Source organism: Chiloscyllium plagiosum, unplaced genomic scaffold (assembly GCF_037043375.1).
Source record: "Chiloscyllium plagiosum isolate Xiang-an unplaced genomic scaffold, Cpla_swu_hap1 HiC_scaffold_27, whole genome shotgun sequence".
In the NCBI taxonomy this organism is placed as follows: domain Eukaryota; kingdom Metazoa; phylum Chordata; class Chondrichthyes; order Orectolobiformes; family Hemiscylliidae; genus Chiloscyllium; species Chiloscyllium plagiosum.
The window spans coordinates 31,331,563-31,356,604 of NW_028270165.1; the positions used below are offsets into that span (position 1 = coordinate 31,331,563).

Genomic DNA, 25,042 nt, shown 5'->3' on the forward strand with positions numbered 1-25,042 from the left:
GAATACTAAAAGAAGATTTGAAGAAGGAAACTCAAACCAAACATCACATCAAAAACGTGGCAGGATTATTCAGGCTTTGAGTGTAAGTGTCTATTTCCTGGTCATTACAAATTGCTACAAATCACTTACATCTTCCACCTTCCATAAGTAAATCTCACCCAAAATCATAAATCTCTGTCTGTAATTCTTTTCATAATTAGGCAATGAGAAAAATACTTTTCTCGATCTTTCTTACCACTATCAAAATCTCTAGCTTCTATCAAATCTCCCCTCAATGTCCTTTGCCGCAAGAATTATCTTAGTTTCTGCAAACCCATGATTCCCTCATGCTTATCCACAATCTAATCTAATCTTTATAGCTCAGACTGTTCAGCTCAGTTAGCATCTTGGTATATCAGAATAGAGATACAGCATGGAAACAGACTCTTCGGTCCAACCTGTCCATACCGACCAGATATCCCAACCCAATCTAGTCCCACCTGCCAGCACCTGGCCCATATCCCTCCAAACCCTTCCCATTCATATACCCATCCAAATGCCTCTTAAACGTTGCAATTGTACCAGCCTCCACCACATCCTCTGGCAGCTCATTCCATACCGATACCACCCTCTGCGTGAAAACGTTGCCGCTTAGGTCTCTTTTATATCTTTCCCCTCTCACCCTAAACCTATGCCCTCTAGTTCTGGATTCCCCGACCCCAGGGAAAAGACTTTGTCTATTTATCCTATCCATGCCCCTCATAATTTTGTAAACCTCTATAAGGTCACCCCTTAGCCTCCAACGCTCCAGCAGCTGAAGGGAATAGTGTTCTCTTATCTATCTTATAGAAAATCGTCATAAAAGTGTGCGCCTTTGTCAAATATCACCTCAGCCTCTTTCTTCAGAGGAAGCAACCTGACTTTCATGAACTCAACACTACAATGAGAATCCTTCACCACCAAACATTCTTGTTAATCTCTTCTGCCACCTATCAGGGACCCTCCCATCCTTCACGTCTGGATTGCACAGACTGAGATACTCTGTGTTCCTGTGTGAGATGTTATCACGTACTGACACAATGACATTGTCTGCTCCCTGGGATTTCCTCTACTGTGAGATTTTTTTTTCTCTGACTCCAGTGCTTCTGAAAACTTTCAAGCTACAGAACTCCAGCAGGAGATTTTAACATTGAAAACTGCGATTGTTTCAGAGGTGAACTTTTCTTGACCGTTCATTCCCAATTTTGACCGTTTTGTCCTGTCCTTCCTTACCTGTAAGATGTTCCTTAACAGATGTCTTTGTAGCATCCTCGAACACGGGTGAAGTCCCGGAGGACTGGAGAATTGCTAATATTGTCCCCTTGTTTAAGGGTAGCTGGGATAATCCAGGTAATTATAGACCAGTGAGTCTGACGTCAGTGATATGGAAGCTGCTGGAGAAGATACTGAGGGATAGGGTCTATTTACATTTCGGCTTATTAGTGATAGGCAGCATGGTTTTGTGCAGGGAAGATCATGTCTTCCTAACTTAATAGAATTCTTTGAGGAAGTGACGAAGTTGATCGATGACGGAAGGGCTGTAGATGTCACACACATGGACTTCAGTAAGGCATTTGATAAAGTTCCCCATGGTAGTTTGATGGAGAAAGTGAAGTTGCAAGGGGTCCAGGGTGTACTAGCTCGATGGATAGAGAACTGGCTGGGCAGCACAAGACAGAGAGTAATAGTGGAAGGGAGTTACTCAAAATGGAGAACTGTAACCAGTGGTGCTCCACAGGAATCTGTGCTGGGACCACCATTGTTTGTGATCTCCATAAATGATCTGGAGGAAGGTATAGGTGGTCTGATTAGCAATTTTGCAGATGACACTAAGATTGGTGGAGTAGCAGATAATGAACGGGACTGTCAGAGAATGCAGCAGAATATTGATAAACTGGAGAGTTGGGCGGAGAAATGGAGTTCAATCCCAGCAAATGCGAGGTGATGCATTTTGGCAGACCCAATTCAAGAGCGAACTATACAGTAATTGGAAAAGCCCTGGGGAAAATTGATGTGCAGAGAGATCTGGGTGTTCAGGTCTATTGTACTCTGAAGGTGGCAATGCAGTTCGATTGAGTGGTCAAGAAGGCATACGGCGTGCTTTCCTTATTCAGACGGGGTATTGAGTACAAGAGTTGGCAGGTCATGTTACAGTTGCATAGGACTTTGGTTCGGCCACATTTGGAATACCACGTACAGTTCTGGTCACCACATTACCAAAAGGATGTGGGCGCTTTGGAGAGGGTGCAGAGGAGGTTCACCAGGATGTTGCCTGGTATAGAGGGTGCGAGCTATGAAGAGAGGTTGAGTAGTTTAAGATTATTTTCATTAGAAAGACGGAAGTTGACGGGGGACCTGATTGAGGTGTACAACATCGTGAGAGATATAGACAGGGCGGATAGCAGGAAGCTTTTTCCCAGACTGGGGGAACCCAATTACTAGGGGTCACGAGTTCAAAGTGAGAGGGAAAATGTTTAAGGGAGTTCTTTACACAGAGGGTGGTGGGTACCTGGAACACGTTGCCAGCGGAGGTGGTAATGGCGGGGACGATAGAGTCATTTAAGATGTGTCTCGACAAATACATGAGTGGGCAGGGAGCAGAGGGGTACAGACAGGTTTAGATAGAGGACCTGGATTGGTGCAGGCTCGGAGGGCCAAAGGGCATGTTCCTGTGCTGTAATTTTCTTTGTTCTTTGTTCTTAAATGTTCCATAGCTCTGGGGCTGTCATTAGCTCCTTTACCATGGATCTGAAGTGACATCCACACATTGCTCTGTTTCACCTCTGCCTTCCCTGATCATCTCTCTGCTATTTACTAATTTCATCTGTCGTTAATGACAGTATTCTTTAGCAAGGTTGTGTATATGTTTGGTATGCTTTCCTTTATTGGTCAGACTATTGGGTACAGGAGTTGGGAGGTCATGTTGCGGCTGTACAGGACACACCTGCCATCACCCGGCCCATATCCCTCCAAACCCTTCCTATTCATATACCCATCCAAATACCTCTTAAATGTTACAATTGTACCAGCTTCCACCACCATCCTCTGGCAGCTCATTCCATACATGCACCACCCTCTGTGAGAAAAAGGTACCCCTTAGGTCTCTTTTATATCTTTCCCCTCTCACCTAAACCTATGCCCTCTCGTTCTGGACTCCCCGATCCCAGGGAAAAGACTTTGTCTATTTATCCTATCCATGCCCCTCATAATTTTGTAAACCTCTATAAGGTCACCCCTCAGCCTCCGACACTCCAGGGAAAGCAGCCCCAGCCTGTTCAGCCTCTCCCTGTAGCTCAGATCTTCCAACCCTAGCAACATCCTTGTAAATCTTTTCTGAACCCAATCAAGTTTCACAACATCTTTCCGATAGGAAGGAGACCAGAATTGCACACAATATTCCAACAGTGGCCTAACCAATGTCCCGTACAGCCGCAACATGACCACCCAACTCCTGTACTCAATACTCTGACCAATAAAGGAAAGCATATCAAACGCCTTCTTCACTATCCTATCTACCTGCGACTCCACTTTCAAGGAGCTATGAACCTGCACTCCAAGGTCTCTTTGTTCAGCAACACTCCTTAGGACCTTAAAATTAAGTGTATAAGTCCTGCTAAGATTTGCTTTCCCAAAATGCAGCACCTCGCATTTATCTGAATTAAACTCCATCGGCTACTTCTCAGCCCATCTGGTCCAGATCCTGTTGTAATCTGAAGTAACCCTCTTCGCTGTCCACTACACCTCCAATTTTGGTGTCATCTGCAAACTTACTAACTATACCTCTTATGCTCGCATCCAAATCAAGTATGTAAATGACAAAAAGTAGAGGGCCCAGCACCGATCCTTGTGGCACTCCACTGGTCACAGGCCTCCAGTCTGAAAAACAACCCTCCACCACCACCACCCTCTGTCTTCTACCTTCGAGCCAGTTCTGTATCCAAATGGCTAGTTCTCCCTGTATTCCATGAGATCTAACCTTGCTAATCAGTCTCCCATTGGGAACCTTGTCAAACGCCTTACTGAAGTCCATATAGGTCACATCTACTGCTCTGCCCTCATCAATTTTCTTTGTTGCTTCTTCAAAAAACTCAATCAAGTTTGCGGGACATGATTTGCCACACACAAAGCCATGTTGACTATCCCTAATCAGTCCTTGCCTTTCCAAATACATGTACATCCTGTCCCTCAGGATTCCCTCCAACAACTTGCCCACCACTGAGGTCAGGCTCACTGGTCTATAGTTCCCTGGCTTGTCTTCACCGTCCTTCTTAAACAGTGGCACCACGTTTGCCAACCTCCAGTCATCCGGCACCTCACCTGTGACTATCGATGATACAAATATCTCAACAAGAGGCTCAGCAATCATTTCTCTAGCTTCCCACAGAGTTCTAGGATACACCTGATCAGGTCCTGGGGATTTATCCACCTTTCACCGTTTCAAGACATCCAGCACTTCCTCCTCTGTAATGTGGACATTTTACAAGATGTCACCATCTATTTCCCCACAGTCTATATCTTCCATATCCTTTTCCACAGTAAATACTGATGCAAAATATTCATTTAGTATCTCCCCCATTTTCTGTGGCTCCACACAAAGGCCACCTTGCTGATCTTTGAGGGGCCCTATTCTCTCCCTAGTTACCCTTTTGTCCTTAATATATTTGTAAAAACCCTTTGGATTCTCCTTAATTCTATTTGCCAAAGCTATCACATGTCCCCATTTTGCCCTCCTGATTTCCCTCTTAAGTATACTCCTACTTCCTTTATACTCTTCTGAGGATTTACTCGATCTATCCTGTCTATACCTGACATATGCTTCCTTCCTTTTCTTAACCAAACCCTCAATTTCTTTAATCATCCAGCATTCCCTATACCTACCAGCCTTCCCTTTCACTCTGGGTTCTTTCTCTGGATTCTTGTTATCTCATTTCTGAAGGCTTCCCATTTTCCAGCCGTCCCTTTACCTGCGAACATCTGCCTCGAATCAGCTTTCGAAAGTTGTTGCCTAATACCTTCAAAATTGGCCTTTCTCCAATTTAAAACTTCAACTTTTAGATCTGGTCTATCCTTTTCCATCACTATTTTAAAACAAATAGAATTATGGTCGCTGGCCCCAAAGTGCTCCCCCACTGACACCTCAGTCACCTGCCCTGCCTTATTTCCCAAGAGTAGGTCAAGTTTTGCACCTTCTCTAGTAGGTACATCTACATACTGAATCAGAAAATTGTCTTGTTAACACTTAAGAAGTTCCTCTCCATCTAAACCTTTAACACTATGGCAGTCCCAGTCAATGTTTGGAAAATTAAAATCCCCTACCATAACTACCCTATTATGCTTTCAGATAGCTGAGATCTCCTTACAAATTTGTTTCTAAATTTCCCTCTGACTATTAGGGGGTCTATAGTACAATCCCAATAAGGTGATCATCCCTTTCTTATTTCTCAGTTCCACCCAAATAACTTCCCTGGATGTATTTCCGGGAATATCCTCCCTCAGCACAGCTGTCAAGCTATCCCTTTTTAAAATCACATTCTTAAGCTACTGGAATGTTCCAAGCCCTGTCGGATGCATGTTAGAAACCAAAATTTCCACGAGATCAGATTGGGTCAGGTGAGGGGGGCGACTTTGGGAGATTCTGTCAAAGTTCTGGTCGATTTGAAGGCACATAAAACCCATCTACTTCATGCTCGGCATCTCCTTCAACTTGTTTTCTCTATCTACTTTCTCTGTCACTTTGTCTGCCTATGTCCACCACCCCCCCGCGTCCCTTCTCTCTCAGCCTCTCTACTCTCAGAGGCCAGATTCTAATAGCAGGGTGGCAGGTTCCTTACCCTGAAGGACATTGCTGAACCATTCGGGGCTTTACAACAATCCAGCAGCTTTCAGAGTCAGCGCCAGTCAGTTCCATTTCACAAACGGGCTTTATATTGTCTGACTCCCTTTTTCCTGTTTTGAATCACTTTCACAGGGGATTGAAAGAGGGGGATTTGCAGCCGAGAAGCGGTACCAAACGTCTCGGCAGGATCTGACGCAGCCTGGAATATCGTCGGACTTGGAACATGGAAGGCAAAAGCGAAGCTCTCGGTGGGACGAAACCGTACGTGTGTCCCGTGTGCGGACGGGATTTCAACCAATCAACCAGTCTGTCAGGACATGAATGTAGTCACGACAGGGAGAAACCGTGGACATGTGGGGACTGCGGGAAGGGATTCATTTCCCCGTCGAGGCTGGAGACCCATCGTCGCATTCACACCGGGGAGAGGCCGTTCGCCTGCACTGAATGTGGGAAGGGATTCACTCAGTTGTCCAACCTGCTGAGACACCGGCGGGTTCACACTGACGAGAGACCGTTTAAATGCCCAGACTGCGGCAAGAGCTACAAAAGCTCCGGGGAACTAATATGCCACCAACGCGTTCACACCGACGAGCGACCGTTCAAGTGCTCTCACTGCGGCGCTGGGTTCAGATGGTCATCTCAACTCATCGAGCACCAGCGGGTTCACACCGGGGAGAGGCCCTTCACCTGCTCCGAGTGTGGGAAAGGATTCACTCACTTATCCAACCTCCAGACCCACCAGCGCATCCACGTCGGTGAGAAACCGTTCGCTTGCTCTGACTGCGGGAAGGGATTCACTCAACTATCCCACCTACTCACGCACCAGCGGGTCCACACCGGGGAGAGGCCGTTCACCTGCTCCGAGTGCGGGAAAGGGTTCACTGCGTCCTCCATCCTTATGGCGCACCAGCGGGTTCACACCAATGAGACCCCGTTCAGGTGCTCGCAGTGCGGGACTGGATTCAAACACTCGTCGAACCTCACCGTACACCAGAGGGTTCACAGCGGGGAGAGGCCATTCACCTGCTCCAAGTGCGGCAAGGGCTTCACTCAGTCCTCCCACCTGCTGACACACCAGCGGGTTCACACCGGGGAGAGGCCATTCACCTGCTCCACGTGTGGGAAGGGGTTCACTTGTTCATCCCACCTGCTGAGGCACCAGCGGGTTCACGAGTAACTGCCGTGATCGGATGGTGTTAATTCAGACACTGGAGCGGTTTAATATTGATAAGGAAAGGCTGTTGGATCTGTTGCCTGCCCTTAAACATAATAAGGCACTGGGACTGGATGAGATGTATCCAGGGATGGTGACAGTAAGTAAGGGTTGAAATTGGAGACGCTCTAGCCATCAGTTTTCATACCTCCTCACACTCGGGCGACTCTAGAAGACTGAAGGTGGCACGGTGGCTCAGTGGTTAGCACTGTTGCCTCACAGCGCCAGGGACCCGGGTTTGATTCCAGCCTCTGGGCGACTGTCTGTGTGGAGTTTGCACATTCTCCCTGTGTCTGTGTGGGTTTCCTGTGGGTGCTCTGGTTTCCTCCCACAATCCAAAGATGTGCAGGTCAGGGTGAATTGGCCTTGCTAAATTGCCCACACTAAATTGCCCACAGTGTTAGGTGCATTCGTTAGAGGGAAATGGGTCGGTGTGGACTGGTTGGGCCGAAGGGCCTGTTTCCACACTGTAGGGAATCTAATGTTAAAAAAAAGCCTGCAATTTCTTTCTTATGCCCTTGTCCAAAAATGAATGTAAAGGTAAACCCCGCAGCTACAGACCAATCAAGTTGATTTTGTTGCTTGGGAAACTTGGAGAAGCACACATTTGGGATAAGGGAGAGTTAGCATCAATTTCTTAAGGCAAAATCATGTTCAATTAACTTGCTGGAGTCTTTTTGAAGAGGTAACAGTCTGTGATTGAAGAGGGCAAGGCTATCGATGTGTACATGGACCTATGTGCAAAACTGGAGCACATGGATTAACAGGGACAGTAACAACATGGAGACAGAACTAGCTGAGTGGGAGGGAACCTGACTGTCCTGTTTCATGGGTGTTTTTCAAGCCAGAGGAATGTTTGAGGTTGAGTTTTCCAAGGGTCAGTATTGAGGCAGGTGCTTTGTCATAAAGATATTGTTGTGAATTGATTTTTTAAAATAAAATCTTAATGTATTAAACAGTCCAACAATCACTCAATATAAATACAAAGGTAACTGCTATGATCATGTGACTAGACCTAGCGGTAAACGTCCAGAGGCCATCCAGGACATTAGATAGGTCTCTGTTGGAATATTGCGTGCAATTCTGGTCTCCTTCCTATCGGAAAGATGTTGTGAAACTTGAAAGGGTTCAGAAAAGATTTACAAGGATGTTGCCAGGGTTGGAGGATCTGAGCTATAGGGAGAGGTTGAACAGGCTGGGGGTGTTTTCCCTGGAGCGTCGGAGGCTGAGGGGTGACCTTATAGAGGTTTACAAAATTATGAGGGGCATGGATAGGGTGAATAGGCAAAGTCTTTTCCATGGAGTGGGGGAGCCCAGAACTAGAGGGCATAGGTTTAGGGTGAGAGGGGAAAGATATAAAAGAGACCTAAGGGGCAACTTTTTCACACAGAGGGTGGTGCATGTATGGAATGAGCTGCCAGAGGAAGTGGTGGAGGCTGGTATAATTGCAACATTTAAAAGGCATCTGGATGGGTATATGAATAGGAAGGGTTTGGAGGGATATGGGCTGGGTGCTGGCAGGTGGGTCTAGATTGGGTTGGGATATCTGGTCGGCATGGATGTGTTGGGCCAAAGGGTCTGCTTCCATGCTGTACACCTCTATGACTCTATAACTCAAGGCAACAGTTATGTACCTCTTGATGGGACTGGGATTGTTAGTGGTGATATAAACTGCCAGATTGTCTCCAATGAAAACAGCAATGCACAAGAATTCGAAGTCGTCCCTCACCTGTAAGATGTTAAGAGCTTCACTAAACCTCTGAGATGGGCTAAGAACAGTTGGCTATTTGCATTGCAAGACATTGTCTTGATGGTAACTGTTCCATTCTCACTGCCACCATCCCTAAAAGGAGGGGCTTAGTCACGTGATTCCAATATTGCTGAACTCAGCGCTTGCAGAGAGCACAAATACTGATTGCTGACTTTTTTTTAAAATTAGTGCGAGGTTTTACCTTCATCACGCGAGTTAGAGTTTGGCGATCAACAGGAGATGCTGTGTGAAATAACATTGAGAATTTTACTGACAGCTATTTCCAAATGTTATTTTACACAGCGTCTCCTGTTGATCGCCAAACTCTAACTCGGGTGATGAAGGTAAAACCTCCCACTAATTAGAAAAAAACCAGCCTGCCATCAGTATTTGTGCTCTCTGCAAGTACTTGCACCAAAATAGTGAAGTAGAATTTTACATTTCAGCAATATTCCTCAGATGATATTCATGGTGTTTGTAGAGTCCTACAACACAAACATGCATTTTAGCCCAAACTGGTCCATGCTGACCAAAATGTCCATCCACACTAACCCCATTTCCCTGCACTTGGCCCATATCCTTCTAAACCTTTCCTATCCATGTATTTGTCCGAATGCCTTTTAAATGTTGGTGATGTACCCGCCTCAACCACTTCCGCTGGCAGCTCATTCCATATGTACCACTCTCTGTGTAAAACATGTTGCCCCTCAGGTTCCCTTTTATTCTTTCCCCTCAAAACTTAAACTGATGCCCTCTAGTCCTCGATTCCCCAACCCTGGGAAAAAGACTCAGTGCACTCACCCTATCCATGCCTCTCATGATCTTATACACTTCTATAACATCCCTCCCCTCAGTCTCCTATGCTCTTAAGAAAAAAGTCCTAGCTTGTCCAACCTCTCCCTATAACTCATTGAGCCCAGGCAACATGCTTGTAAATTTCTTCTGCACTCTTTCCAGTTTAATAACATCCTTCCTATAGTGAGGTGATCAAAACTGAACACAATACACACCAACATCCTGTGTAACTGCAACATAACTTCCCAACTTCTAAACAGTGCCCTGACTGAAGAAAGCCAGTGTACCAAAAGCCTTCTTCACTGCCCTGTCTACCTGTGTCTCCACTTTCAGAGAACCGTGTACCTGAACTCCAAGGTCCCTCTGTTCCTCTACCCTCCACCATGAAACCCCTACCTTGATTTGATTGTAAGACCTCACACTTTAGATTAGATTGATTCCCTACAGTATGAAAACAGGCCCTTCATCCCAACAGGTCCACACCGACCCTCTGAAGAGTATCCCACCCAGACCCATTGCCCTACCCTACATTTACCCCTGACTAATGCATCTAACACTATGGGCAATTCACCTGACCGGCACATCTTTGGATTGTGGGAGGAAACCCACGCAGACACAGGGAGAATGTGCAAACTCCACACACAGTCGCCCGAGGCTGGAATCGAACCTGGTGTCCCTGGCACTGTGAGGCAGGAGGGCTAACCACTGGGCCACCGTGCTGCTCCATATCTATATTAAACTCCATTTGCCATTTCTTGGCCCACTTCCCCAACTGATCCAAGGTCCTGCTGCAATTTCCGATCACCTTCCTCACTGTCCACGGCACCGCCTATTTTAGTGTCACCTGCAAACTTTACTCATCATGCCTTGTACATTCGAGGCCATTTTAATGCGAATAGAGTGTTCACAGTCCATGAACTGCAGGCTAGCCAACTAACCAAGGGATTCCAGACGGCTCATTTTCAGCTAAACACACAGACACTGATAAACTGCTATGCCTCGGTTGTGTTTGCATTTATGTTGCTGCTAATTGACAAATGTCTTTTATTCTTTGATCCCCTCTTACACATTTGCGAGTGTGCTGTGTTGTGAATTATCCCCTCGCCAGCAACTGAGAGTATGTCAAATAAAATTTCACTCTGGTTTAAGTTTACCCCAGTGTTTGCTGAAGTGCTTACAAAGTCAAGGCCCACAAACAGAAGGATAGAGAAAGTAAACCAGCTCTGCTTAAAAACAGGGGGAAGTACTTAAGTCACAACCTGCTTATAGACATGTGGGGAAGCTATGGAGAGAAACCAGCTTCAAAATGTGCAAACCATCTGTAACACTCAAAAAGCAAAATGTCCAGGACACCTTTTCTCCTGGTTTGACTTGCCAAATTGTTCCAGTACAGCGACAACATCTGCCCATCAATGTGGAAACTGATGTTAGCACAGACCAGATGTGGAGGAGTCAGTGTTGGACTGGGCTGGACAAAGTTAAAAATCACACAACACCAAGTTATAGTCCAACAGGTTTAATTGGAAGCACTAGCTTTCAGAGAACTGCTCCCTCATCAGGTGATAGTGGAACATAAGATCATAAGTCACAGAATTTATAGCAAAAACCTGGATTTGTTCAATTAACAAACTTTGGAAATATAGAGTCATAGAGATGTACAGCACGGAAACAGACCCTTTGGTCCAACCCGTCCACGCCGACCAGATATCCCAACCCAAACTAGTCCCACCTGCCAGCACCCGGCCCATATCCCTCCAAACCCTTCCTATTCATACACCCATCCAGATGCCTTTTAAATGTTGCAATGGTACCGGCCTCCACCACTTCCTCTGGCAGCTCATTCCATACACGTACCACCCTCTTGATGAAAAGGTTGCCCCTGAGGTCTCTTTTATATCTTTCCCCTCTCACCCTAAACCTATGCCCCTAGTTATGGATTCCCTGACCTGAGGGAAAAGACTTTGTCTATTTATCCTATCCATGCCCCTCATGATTTTGTAAACCTCTATAAGGGCACCCCTCAGCCTCCGACGCTCCAGGGAAAACAGCCCCAGCCTGTTCAGCCTCTCCTTATAGCTCAAATCCTCCAACCCTGGCAACGTCCTTGTAAATCTAAAACTAGTTTGCCTCAAGATTGGGACACAGACAGATTCTGACCTCATACCTTTAATGCATTGTCTGAGCTGAGATGCCACCTTTTGTTAAAAAAACCTTACGTAATCTCGAGAAGGTGACTTAGAAGGACTTCTGGGATTTACATAATAGTGAACCAAAACCTGCATTCTAAAAGAAAAAGACTTAACAATCCAGGTTTGTTCAATGTATCGCTGTATGACACTAGTCTTTTGCTATAAATTCTGTGTCTTATGATCTTATACTCCACAACCACCTGATGAAGGAGCAGCGCTCCAAAAGCTTGTTCTTCCAAATAAACCTGTTGGACTAGAACCTGGTGTGGTGTGATTTTTAACTTAGTGCCGACAAAAAACAGGACATAACCAACAACAAGAAGCAGAAGTTGCTGGAAAAGCTCAGCAGTCTGGCAGCCTCCGTGAAGAGAAATCAGATAACATTTCGGGTCCGGTGACCTTTTCTCAGCGTATGTCCAATTACTGTCTCATCGATCTAATGCCAGTCATCAGCAAACTGGTGCCAAGTGATTTAATAGTGTTATTGAGCAGCATTTACACAGCAATATGCTGCTGACTGGTTCTCAGTTTGGGTTCACCAAGGGCCACTTAACTCCTGACTCCATTCCAGCCTTGATCCCAACGTAGTCTCAGGTGTTTTTTTGAGATTTGTAGCTCAGGTTGTAAGTTTGCTCGCTGAGTTGGAAGGTTTGTTCTCAGACGCTTCGTCACCATGCTAGGTAACATTATCAGAGGGCCTGCAGTGAAGAGCTGATGTTCTGTCCCTCTTTCTATTTATGGGTCTTGGTCTGTTAAGGTGGGTGATATCATTTCCGGTTCTTTTTCCCAGAGATTGGTAAATGGGGTCCATGTCGATGTGTTTATGGATGGAGCTCTGGTTTGAATGCCAGGCCTCTGGGAATTCCCGTGCGTGTCTTGCTTAGCCCGTCCTGGGATGGATGTGTTGACTTTCGACTGGGATTACACATCCATCCCAGGACGGGCTAAACGGAGACACACACGGGAATTCCTTGAGGCCTGGCATTCAAACCAGAGCTCCATCAAAAAATGCATCAATCTAGACCCCATTTACCAATCTCTGAGAAAAAGAACGGGGAATGATATTACCCACCTTAAAAAACCAAGACCCATAAATAGAAAGAGGGACAGAACACCACTGTTTCACCAGAGGCTCACTGATCATGTTATCTAGCGTGGTGATAAAACGTCTGAGCACAATTTCTTTACTCAAGAGAGTAGTAGAAGGCGTGGAATGCACTGCCTGCAACAGTTGTAGACTTGCCAACTTTAAGTGGCCTTTGGTTAGGCATATAGATGGGAATGGAATAGTGTAGGTTAGATGGGCTTTGGATTGGTTTCACAGGGCAGCACAAGATTGAGGGCCGAAGGGCCAGTATTGTGCTGTAATGTTCTATTACAGGCCATTTGGCCCAACAAGTCCACACTGACCCCTCTGAACAGTATCCCACCCAGATTCATTTCCCCTCCCCTATTACTCTACAGTTACCCTTGACATGTTCCTGAACACTAGGGGCAATTTAGCACGGCCAATCCACCCTAACCTGCATATCTTTTAGACTGTGGGAGTAAACTGGAACACACCGGAGGAAACCCACGCAGACACGGGGAGAACGTGCAAGCTCCACACAGTCATCCGAGGCTGGAATCGAACGCAGGTCCCTGGCGCTGTGAGGCAGCAGTGCTAACTGCTGAGCCACCGTGCCACCCATGAATCTTTCTTTTTGTTTGTAGAATCCCTACAGTGTGGAAACAAGTCCACACCAACCCTCTTGAAGAGTAACCCACCCAGATCTGTTCCCCTACCCTATTGTCCTATACTTGCCCCTGACTAATGCACCTAACCTACACATCACTGAACACTATGGGCAATTTGGCATAGCCAATTCACCCTAATCTACACACCTTTGGACTGTGGGAGGAAACTCACGCAGGCACGGGGAGAATGTGCTAACTCCACACGGACAGTTGCCCGAGGCTGGAATTGAACCTGGGTCCCTGGTGCTGTGAGGCAGCAGTGCTAACCACTGAGCCACCGTGCCACCCTTTCCGTGCTGCCCCTTCAGGGTAGTCAGATGCTGTTGGTGTCCACCCTCTGGGGATCTGAGCTCCTCCGAGTTTCAGTAAGGACTATTCCACAGTGTCATGCTGAGAGAGAGGGAGGCAGCATACTGGCCCCGTCCTGACGGTTTGGGGTAAAATGGAGAGAAGTGCAGATTTGTTATTGAGTGGAGTTCAAGCTTCCTTGACTCCTTTATCTACCGGCCCTTTCCTGGACAAAGGTCATAGCATTGTTTCCACTCTGCTGCAGACCAGAGATCAGTAATGTGTTATAAGGCTGCGGATACAGCATCTGCCATCCTGTTTACTGCCACGGTTATGACCTGCCATGGGCCCATTTCGGTGCTGTGCTTGAAGCTGTTCAGAGGCTGCATCTCTCTCTCAGACAGACGGTCTCCGGAAGAGGACGTGGTGGAGGCTGGTACAACTGCAACATTTAAAAGGCATCTGGATGGGTGTTTGAACAGGAAGGGTTTGGAGAGATATGGGCCGGGTGCTGGCAGGCGGCACTGATTGGGTTGGGATATCTGGTCGGCCTGGACCAAAGGGTCTGTTACCATGCTGTACGTCTCTATGACTCTCCAACCTCCTCCAGCCCCAAGACTCTCTGAGGGCTCCCTGCACTCCTCCAGTACTGACCCTTTCCGATCACCCACCAACATCACTCCATCATTGCTGGTCGTGCTTTCAGTTGCCAAGGCCCCAAGCTCTGGAAATCTCTCCATCATCCTCTCTCTCTCCTACTTTCAGACACCGGTGGAAATTGAGCTCTATGATCAAGCTTTTAACTGACACGTGAAGCAAGCTTGGAATCTTTTACTTGGTGAACAGTACTATATCAATGCAAGTTGTTGTTGCCTTTAGGGCCTTGCATTGGGTGTCTTTGCCATCATTTAAAAATCCTTAAACTGTAATGAGCACAGTAGCTTTCAGACCGAAACATTAAACCTGCCGTTTTATTTCCAGTCAGGAACAGATCCCACTTTTACCCCATGATTTCGCAGCACGGGATTCAATTTATTAGTGTCACGTATACCTAGATACAGTGAAAAGTTTTGTTTTGCGTGCAGTCTGGGCAGATGATGTCATAAGGCTAATGGGACAGAGCGAAGAATACAACGTGACCGGTGCAGAAAGAGCGAGGCAAAGGTGAGGACTGCAGATGCTGGAAACCAGAGTCTAGATCAGAGTGGTGCTGGAAAAGCACAGCAGGTCAGGCAGCATCCGAGGAGCAGGAAAATCAATGTTTCGGGCAAAAAGCTCAAATGAAGGCAGGGAGCCTCCGGGGTGGAGAGATAAATGGGAGGGAAGTAGGGCTGGGGAGAAGGTAGCCAAGAGTACAGTAGGTGGATGGAGGTGGGGATGGAGGTGATAGGTCAGAGAGGAGGGTGGAGTGGATAGGTGGGAAGGAAGATCGGCAGGTAGGACAGGTCACGAGGACAGTGCAGAGCTGAAGGGTTGGAACTGGGGTAAGGTTGGAGGGAGGGGAAATGAGGAAACTGGTGAAGTCCACATTGCTGCCCTGGGGTTGAAGTGTTCTGAGGCAGAAGATGAAGTGTTCATCTTAATCCCCACCCCCATCCACCTACTGACATTCTTGGCTAACCTTCTCCCCACCCCCCCCTCCCATTTATCCCTCCACCCCAGAGGCTCCCTGCCTTCATTCCTGATGAAGGGCTTTTGCCCGAAAGGCCGATTTTCCTGCTCCTCGGATGCCGCCTGACCTGCTGTGCTTTTCCAGCACCGCTCTAATCCAGAAAGAGCGAGACCAACATTAAACGTTTCCTGCATTCCCTGTTTTCTTCGTGACTCTTAACAGGGAAGTCTTGTCTCTTGTGACAAAAAATAAAAGAACTGAAGTTATCTCAAATTAGAAACAAGAGAAGATCCTAAAATGGAGCAGTCAGGAACAGGACATCGAATAGTCTCTGCTTAACCTGGAAAATTCAAGGACTTGACCCACCGCATGTGTTTGAAAAGAAGCTGATTTATTTAACAGACGTCAGGATATCAAACTCCCGCCTAGTTACAGGGATTATTAACATCAATCAAAATAAACCCCAAACTGTCGGTAAGAATAGGGCTCGGTTCTGGATGCGATTAATTCTGCTGCTACTGTCATGGACTCTCACATTCAGGGAAACAGGAGATAAATATCAAATGTTTCTGGTGGTTAGACAGTCTAGGAATAGGTCACAATCCAGAGGCTAAGGCCCGACCCCTTCAGGAGCCTGACTGCACAGGATTTGGTTCAGTGCAATCTGATTCAGCAACACAGAAGCCATTTTGTGCAGCTCCATTTTGTTCTACCTCCCAGGGGCCCATATCCTCAACGTGACACAGAAACAGGCCATTTGACACAACCCGGTCCCTGTCGAGTTTCGTGCTTCAAAGAAACCTCTTCTCCAGCACTTTTCTTGTGTGGAATCTTGAAAAGCATCGACAGCATTCACTTTGACCACTTCTTGTGGTAGTGGGTTACCAGCACAGCCTTGCCCTTTCAGAAGCTGCTTCTGAATCCCCAGTTGGATTCCCTGTTGACTAGTGCATAGTGACAGCTGCTCTACACAAGAAGAAACTTGATAATTTTACAAGAAGTCATCTCCTCAGCCAGCGAAACAGGACCCAAGCCCGACAACCCTTTGCTCATCGGTAAGCACACCCATTCCTCCGTTCACCATTTTAAACCTTCTCTGCGCCCTGTACTGTGCCTCTTCCTTTAGCTAAAATGGCCACCAGAACTGCACACAAGAGGCCGGTCAGTCCTGCACTTACAGATTACCGGGAAGGCCAGTCAAGTGCATCCGTGACCTGAACGTAGTGAGAAAGGACCAAGTAAGGACGATGCAAGAGCTGAACAGACAGGAAACGCGTAACAGGACAGAATGGTTCACTTGGTCCCAGGGAACAAGCAGAGGGAGACCGAGCCTCTGTAGTGGCCTGTGGCATCGCCCCTGAACGGTTGGCAGGGGACGCGACTTGGAACGAATGTCAGCCACCATCAAATTGGAATGCCTTTCCTATTCAAAATGATTATTTTTTGACAAGAGTCCGCCCGAGTCCGGACCACGTGTGGGAAACACGACCCAGGGAGCTCGACGTCATCTAAACAAAGCGGCCTCCCCACTCGGTTGGCACCCTGCACGCTATCCCGTCGCCCACATCTATTACAAACCCATCGACTCCCACAGCTACCTTGACGACACCTCACCCCACCTGCAAAAAAAAAAATGATCCCACATTCCCGATTCCTCTGCTCCCAGGCTGAGGAATTCCACTCCAGGACAACCCAAATGTCCTCCTTCTCCAACAATTTCCCCTTCTGCCCGTGATCAACAATGCCTTCAGCTGCACCTCCTCCATTTCCCGCACCTCTGCCCTCAAACAAACACCCCCACCCCCAACCACAACCAGGACAGAGTCCCTCTGATCCTCACACCCCACTCCGCGAATCTCCAATTCCAACGCATCATCCTCCGCCACCTGCAGTTGGACCCCTCCACTAAAATTATATTTCCCTCCCTAACTCTATCTGCTTTTGCGCAGGGACCGTTCCCTCTGTGACTCCCTCCGTTCGGTCCACAGTACCCACCAACCCCTCCTCCACACCTGGAAAACCTTCTCCTGCCAATGCAGGAGGTGCAGAACCTACTCCCCCCCCCCACCGCCTCACCTCCATCCAAGGCCCCTAGGAATCATTCCAAGAGATTCACATACATCTCCTCTAACCTGATTCATTGTATCTGTTGTTCCAGATGCAGTCTCCTCTACATCGGAGAGACCGAGCGCAAACTTGGGGACTGGTTCAGGAAATATCTATGGCCCATACGCTCCAATCAACCCCACCTTCCGGTTGCCATCCATTTCAGCTCCCCCTCCCCTGACGACCTGTCCATCCTGGGCCTTCCTCACCATCAATACAAGGCCACGCGCAAACTGGAGGAAGACCACCTCATCTTCTGCTTTGGGAGCCGACAACTACATGGCCTTAACGTAGACATCACCAGCTTCCAAATCTCCCCACTGCTGCCCCACCTCATCCCAGGCCCAGCCCTGCCTCTCCATCCCGCCCCCCCGCACCCCCCCCACTTATCAATCTTCCTTCCCACCTATCTGCTCCACCCTTCCCACTGACCAATCCCACCCACCTTTTCCCCCAGCTCTGTCAATCGCTCCCATTTATTCCGCAGCCCCCTTCCGTCCCCCAGTCCTGATGAAAAGTTCCGACCTGAAATGTCGACTCCCGTTTTCCTACGACGCTGCATGACCCGCTGAGCTTTTCCCAGCTCCACTCTTGATCCACTATTCCTTCAAATAGCCACACAGTGGCCGCGGTGTGTACTGTCTACAAGGTGCACCGCAGGAGCACACCCAGGCACCATCCACAGCACCCCCGAAACCCGTGACCTCCACCACCCCGAAGTACAAGGGAAGCAGTTGCAATGGGAACGTCACCCCCAACAAGTTTCCAACCAAGACCCACACCGTCCTGATTTGCTACGACACTTGTCATTCGTTCGTCGTTAATGGATCAAAACCTTGACTCCCACCCCTAACGACAGTGTGGGTGCCCCTACACCCCGGGGAATTGCAGCAGTTCGAGGCACCAGCTCACCACCACCTCCTCCGCTGCAGTTAGGGATAGGAAATAAATGCCACAAGTTAACGAGAGAGAAAAAGACGTTCAATCCAATTTTCTTTTAGAGTCTGCCCTGGAGAAATAATCGGCCTCTCCTGTGTCTGACAGCCTGAAGACTGCACCGGTAGCACTCTTCGCGAGAGAGGGCTATTCTGAGTCATGGTCCAACCATGTTCCCAAACTAAACTAGTCCCAACTGCCTGCATTTGGCCCATATCCCTCCAAACTTTTTCTATTCGTGTGTTTATCCGAATGCCTTTTAAACATTGTCGCTGTCCCACCCCTTTGTCAGGGAGTTCGTTCCACACTAACCACAGTGTGAAAATAAAAAAAGGTCCCCTCATGTCCTTTACAAATCTTCCTCTTGAAAAATACGCCACCTAGTTTTGAACTCCCCCATGCTATGGAAAAGACCTTTGCTATTCATCTTATCCATGCCCCTCATGATTTTATAATCCTCTGTAAGGTTACCCCTCTCAACCTCCAGTGAAAGAAGTCCCGGCCTATTTTTATAACTCAAACCTTCCATGCCCGGTAACATCCTGGTAAGGCTTTTCTGAACCTTCTCCACTTTAATAATATCCTTCCTATAACTCAATAACCAGAACTGCACACAGTCCTCCAGAAGAGGCCTCATCAACATCCTGTGCAATCTCAACATGGCGTCCCAACTCCGATACTCAAAGGACTGAGCACCGAAGGCAAGCTTGCAAAATGCCTTCTTAACCACCCGAGCTCTGACCCAAACTTCAAAGAATTATGTACCTGAACACCCACGTCGCTCTGTTCTAGAACACTATCCGGGGCTCTACAATTAAGTGTATAAGTCCTGCCTTGTTTGCTTTACCCAAACACAATGCATTTATTCAAATTAAACTTCATCTGCCATTCCTCAGCCCACTGAGACAAGTGCGTAACATCTCTTTGTAATCTTAGATAACCTTCTTTCACTGGTGTCCTCTATTGGGGAGACAGGACGCCTTCTTGTGGATCCCTTCAGAGAACATCCCTGGGACACCCACACACCACAACCCCACCCCCACCGCCCTGTGGCTGAACACTTCAACTCCTCCCTCTCACTCCGCCAAGGACATACAGGTCCTGGGCCTCCTCCACCGCCAAACCGTTACCAACCGACACCTGGAGGAGGAACGCCTCATATTCTGCCTTGGGGCCCTGCGACCACACGGGATCAATGTGGATTTCAACAGCTTCCTCATCTCCCCTTCCCCTCACATGATCCCAGTCCCAAGCCTCCAACTCGGCCCTCTCCTCCAGACCCGTCCATCACTGCCCCCTCTGATTTATCACCTTCTCCATCCACCTATCGCTTTCCCAGTTCCCCCCCCCCAACCCCACACCCCCCTCCTGTTTATCCCTCAAACGTCAATTCTCCTGCACCTCGGTTTCTGCCTGACCTGCTGTGCTTTTCCAGCACCACACACTCGATGCGGACCTCCAGTCCTCATTTTCTCCTAACCTTCACTGTCCACTATACCACCATCTTACCTTTGGGGTCACGTTAGAAAATGGTTTGGGAGGCACTGGTAAGGAAGAAACAGTTTAGTTTAGCATTTGAGATAATTAAATGCTTTTAAAATGTATGCTATAATATTGCAGAAATATGCTCGGATTTTGTGAACATTCCAGTCAACGGATTCTTCCAATCCACTGACCAGATTGCACTTATTCTTCATTCCTGAGCTGACTGGAGTTCGGTACCAGGCGAAAATATTTGGAGCCAATTGATTCTTGCCCAATTCCAACTTCCCTTCTTTCTGGTGAATGATGGAGGGACCAGTGTATGGAATGTCCAAGACAGTAGGAATTGTCAACAAGTATTCATCTGCGCTTTCTCACTGAAGAATTTAACCGGTGCAGACTTTAAATTCGAATGGATTATCATTCTAATCTAAGCTCTGATGAGAATTCATGAACTGAGAGCATAGATGACACACAAAAGGTTCTCAAAAGGACACTGCAACAGTGGGAGAACAGTCAGCTGCAGATTCACAACATTAGCAGTGACGGAGGTCATTAACATTATCCGCAGGAAGGAACTGCCAACATCAGGAATAACGTGGGTCAGCCCTGGGTGCGATTAATAGTCACAGCGACAGCAGAGTCCAACCCGTGGTCACTTGTGAACTTGCCGGTGGGTCGCCAGGTTCGCGGACTGGGTGAATCCCTTCCCGCACACCGAGCAGGTGAATGGCCGCTCCCCGGTGTGAACGCGCTGGTGTGAAAACAGGCTGCCCGAATGCCTGAAACTCCTTCCGCAGCGAGGGCAGACAAAGGGCCTCTCGTCAGTGTGGACCCGCTGGTGCGTCAGCAGGTGGGATAACTGCGTGAATCCCTTCCCGCACTTGGAGCAGAGAAACGGCCTCTCCCCGGTGTGGATTCGCTGGTGCTCGTGGACGCTGCCTGAATGCCTGAAGCTCTTTCCACAGTAGGTGCAGATGAAGGGTCTCTCGTCAGTGTGAACCCGCCGGTGTGTCAGCAGGTGGCACGACTGAGTGAAAGTCTTCCCGCACTCGGAACAGGAGAAAGGCCTCTCCCCGGTGTGAACTCGCTGGTGCGTCAGCAGGTGGGATGACCGGGTGAATCCCTTCCCGCACTCGGAGCAGGTGAATGGCTTCTCCCCGGTGTGAACCCGCTGGTGGACCGTGAGTTGGGATGATCGCTTGAACCCTGTCCCGCACTGAGAGCACCTGAACGGCCTCTCGTCGGTGTGAACACGGCGATGGGATGTCAGTCCATCAGCCCTGTTGAAGCACTTCCCGCAGTCTGGACACTTAAAAGGTCTCTCCCCAGTGTGAATGCGCTGGTGGACAGTGAGCTGAGAGGAGTGCTTGAAGCCAGTCCCGCAGTGAGAGCATCTGAAGGGTCTCTCGTCAGTGTGAACCCGTTGGTGGGACATCAGTTCCGCAGAGCTTTTGTAGCACTTCCCGCAGTCTGGGCATTCGAAAGGTCTCTTGTCGGTGTGAACCCGCTGGTGTACAGTGAGTTCCGAGGATCGCTTGAATCCTATCCCACACTGAGAGCACCTGAACGGCTTCTCATCGGAGTGAATACGCTGATGGGACATTAGTTCCCAGGAACTTTTATAGCACTTCCCACAGTCTGGGCATTGGAAAGGTCGCTCCCCATTGTGCACTCGCTGGTGTGTCAGCAGGTGGGCGAGCTGAGTGAATCTCTTCCCGCACTCCGAGCAGGTGAACGGCCGCTCGCCGGTGTGGACCCGCTGGTGTGTCACCAGGTGGGACAAGCGAGTGAATCCCTTCCCACACTCCGAGCACGTGAAAGGCCTCTCCCCGGTGTGAACCCGCTGGTGAGTCAGCAGGTCAGCTGACTGAGCAAATCCCTTCCCGCACTCGGAGCAGGTGAAGGGCCTCTCTCCCGTGTGAATGCGCTGGTGGGCTGTGAGTTGAGACGAGTGCTTGAAGCCTGTCCCACACTGAGAGCACCTGAACGGTCGCTCGTCGGTGTGAACACGCTGATGGGACATCAGTTCCCCGGAACTTTTGTAGCACTTCCCGCAGTCTGTGCACTTAAAAGGCCTCTCCCCAGTGTGAAGCCGCTCATGTACAACGAGTTGAGACGAGTGCTTGAAGCCAGTCCCACAGTAAGAGCATCTGAATGGCCTTTTATCAGTGTGAACGCGTTGGTGAGTCATCAGTTCCCCAGAACTTTTATAGCACTCCCCACAGTCTGGACATTTGAAAGGTCTCTCGCAAGTGTGAACTTGCTGGTTTTGCAGGGTGGATGAATCAATGAATGTCTGCCCATCTGCAGAGCTGGTGAAAGGTATCTCTCCTCTATGAATCTGGCAGTGAATCGTGAAGTTGGAATGCAGGGTGAACGTCTCTCCGCACTCAGAGCAGATGAATGGTCTCTCCCCAGTGTGAGTGCGCTGGTGTCTCATCAAGTGAGAGGACCGAATGAATCCTTTCCCACACTGAGCACAGGTGAATGGTCTCTCCCCGGTGTGACTGCGCCGGTGAGTTTCCAACTCAGAAGGGTAACTGAATCCCTTCCCACAGTGCCCACACTTCCACGGTTTCTCCCCAGTGTGACTATGTTTGTGTTTCGACAGGCCAGATGAACGGCTGAAACCCTGTCCACATAGAGAACACGTGTACGGTTTCTCCGCACTGTGGACAGTGTCTTTTCCTTCCATGTTCATAACCTGATAACTTTCAAGTTGTTGCAAACTATACAACTCCATTAAATCCTGAAGTGGCAATCCGTTTCAGTCCCCTTCTAACATCCTGTGAAAATCGATTTTGAACAGAAGAAAAAAGGAGTGTGAGAGGAAACCCCAAAAAAAAAATGTAGGTTGTCAAACATGGCTGAATGACTCTGGAAATGTGTGCAGCTGTCACAAGTTAAAAGTGACCATGAAAGCTACTGGATTGTCACAAAAAAGCCAACCGGCTCATGCAACCTGGTCTGGCCTCTGTGAAAGGGGAAAGAGATAGTAGAGTTGGATGTGAGTTAAGGAGCGAGATTTTATATCAGCTGCAACTAAACAAGGTCTGAACAAGATGGACTCACTCTAACAACCCCCCCCCCCCCCCCAGAGTTCTCCAGCAACTGGGTAGCAGATGTATGTGAACATCAACTGTCCCTCCATTCCTGATGAAGGGCTTTTGCCTGAAACGTTGATTTTCCTGCTTCTTGGATGCTGCCTGACCTGCTGAGCTTTTCCAGCACCACACTGATCTCAACTCTCGGAGTCACACATTGCCCTTACTTTTCTGACATTCAGTACCGGGTGAGAAGAAACATTCCCAATTTAAATGTTAGGGAGCCTGAAGCCATCATCTTTAGCTCCCGCTATAAACTTCATTTCATTGCCACTGACTCCAATCCCCTCTCTACCAACCATATTATACTGAACCAGACAGCCTACAGCCATGGTATCACAACTTCACTCTAGTAGGGGTCAAATATCTTTGCCACCTCCAAGACCACTCAGCTTGCCCTCTGCCGAAGCTGATCTTCTGAAACCCTAGTCCATTCAGTTGCTCCTTCCATGCTGCAACTACTCACAGCGCCAGAGACCCGGGTTCAATTCCCGCCTCAGGCGACTGACTGTGTGGAGTTTGCACATTCTCTCCGTGTCTGCGTGGGTTTCCTCCGGGTGCTCCGGTTTCCTCCCACAGTCCAAAGATGTGCAGGGTCAGGTGAATTGGCCATGCTAAATTGCCCATAGTGTTAGGTAAGGGGTAGATGTAGGAGTATGGATGGGTTGCGCTTCGGCGTGGCGGTGTGGACTTGTTGGGCTGAAGGGCCTGTTTCCACACTGTAAGTAATCTAATCTAATCAAACTAACTCCTCGTCAGTCTCCTAAATTCAAGCCCTCAAAAGTCATCGATTTCTGGGGGAAAAAAAAACTCTGGAATCTATGTGCTCTGCTCTAAGTCCCACTCGCATACCCATCACCACCCTTCTCACTGACCTGCATCTGGGTCTGGTAAACAGCATGCAAATTTCTATTCTCAGATTCTGTTTTCAAACCCCTTCATGACCTTTTTTTCCAAATTTCCTGTGAACCGTTCATCGCAGATAAAATGACTAAACATACGTGCCCTGCTGACTCGAGTGCACCTGTCAGAACTTGATGCGATGCTTGGTTTGAGTTTCATGTCTTCAAATCCTGTCCAATAAAAGGCAATGCCGTCAGACCAAGATTAAAAATGCAGAAGACACAAACATTTCTCTCGAACGCGCTGTGTGTACTCACGTTCCGCAGCTCCAGGCAAGTTGCGCATGCTCCCTGACGCACTGTGGCCCCCTACAAACATGGCGTCCGCGCATCCGTCCCGCGTGGGACATTGCCCCCGACAAAGATGGCGGCCGTAACTTGGGCCTCTCACCGCCCGAGGCCCGCAACAGACTTCCGGTGGGTCGCAAGCGCGCGGCAGAGCGTTTTAAGTTCGGATCTTGCGGCCAACACCAAGAGTTTGCGAAACCTTCCGGCCCACACTGATTGAATTTCTCTCCCGCACTCCGCTGTCTGTCCTCCTCCCCACTTTTACCTTCTTCCCCCTCCCGCTCTCGTTCAGACGTCAGTCACAATGACACCGCGCCTGCGCTGCAGCGCCAACGGTGAGGGTCACGTGCCCCCACTCGTGGTCCTCCCCCTCCCCCCTTTACCTCCGATTGGTTGGAGGACTTACCTGTCCACATTCGGTCCTCCAGGCCTGCCCACTCTCCCTATTGGGCCGGACCTGCCGTCAATCAGCCGAGCACTATTGTGCCGCAGAGCGTGGAGTTCCGAATATTGTCTCAGTCATAGAGTCATAGAGATGTACAGCACAGAAACAGACCCTTCAGTCCAACTCGTCCATGCTAACCAGATATCCTAACCTAATCTGGTCCCATTTGCCAGCAGTTGGCCCATATCCCTCTAAACCCTTCCTATTCATATATCTATCCAGATGCCTTTCAAATGTTGTAATTGTTCCAGCCTCCACCACTTCCTCTGGTAGCTCCTTCCATACATGCACCACCCTCTGCATGAAAACGTTGCCCCTTACATCCCTTTTAAATTTTT

General features: G+C 48.5%; 2 protein-coding genes across 2 annotated transcripts in view; one reads left to right on the forward strand and one right to left on the reverse strand.

The window, feature by feature from the left end:
- The window catches only part of LOC122543482 (uncharacterized), a 116,540-nt gene that overhangs the window by 1,110 nt on the left and 90,388 nt on the right, over positions 1 to 25,042 (forward strand). Inside the window, 2 exon segments of the mRNA XM_043682209.2 lie at positions 2 to 82; positions 5,987 to 7,027. Coding sequence (XP_043538144.2) covers positions 6,078 to 7,027 — 950 coding nt within the window. The 5' untranslated portion in view covers positions 2 to 82; positions 5,987 to 6,077.
- LOC122543470 (uncharacterized) lies at positions 19,847 to 24,523 on the reverse strand. Its single transcript, XM_043682187.2, has 3 exons — positions 24,230 to 24,523; positions 24,071 to 24,142; positions 19,847 to 22,751 (listed from the first exon to the last, which is right to left on the reverse strand). The coding sequence occupies exon 3, from the start codon at positions 22,706 to 22,708 to the stop codon at positions 20,618 to 20,620; it is 2,091 nt and encodes a 696-aa protein (XP_043538122.2). The 5' UTR covers positions 22,709 to 22,751; positions 24,071 to 24,142; positions 24,230 to 24,523; the 3' UTR covers positions 19,847 to 20,617.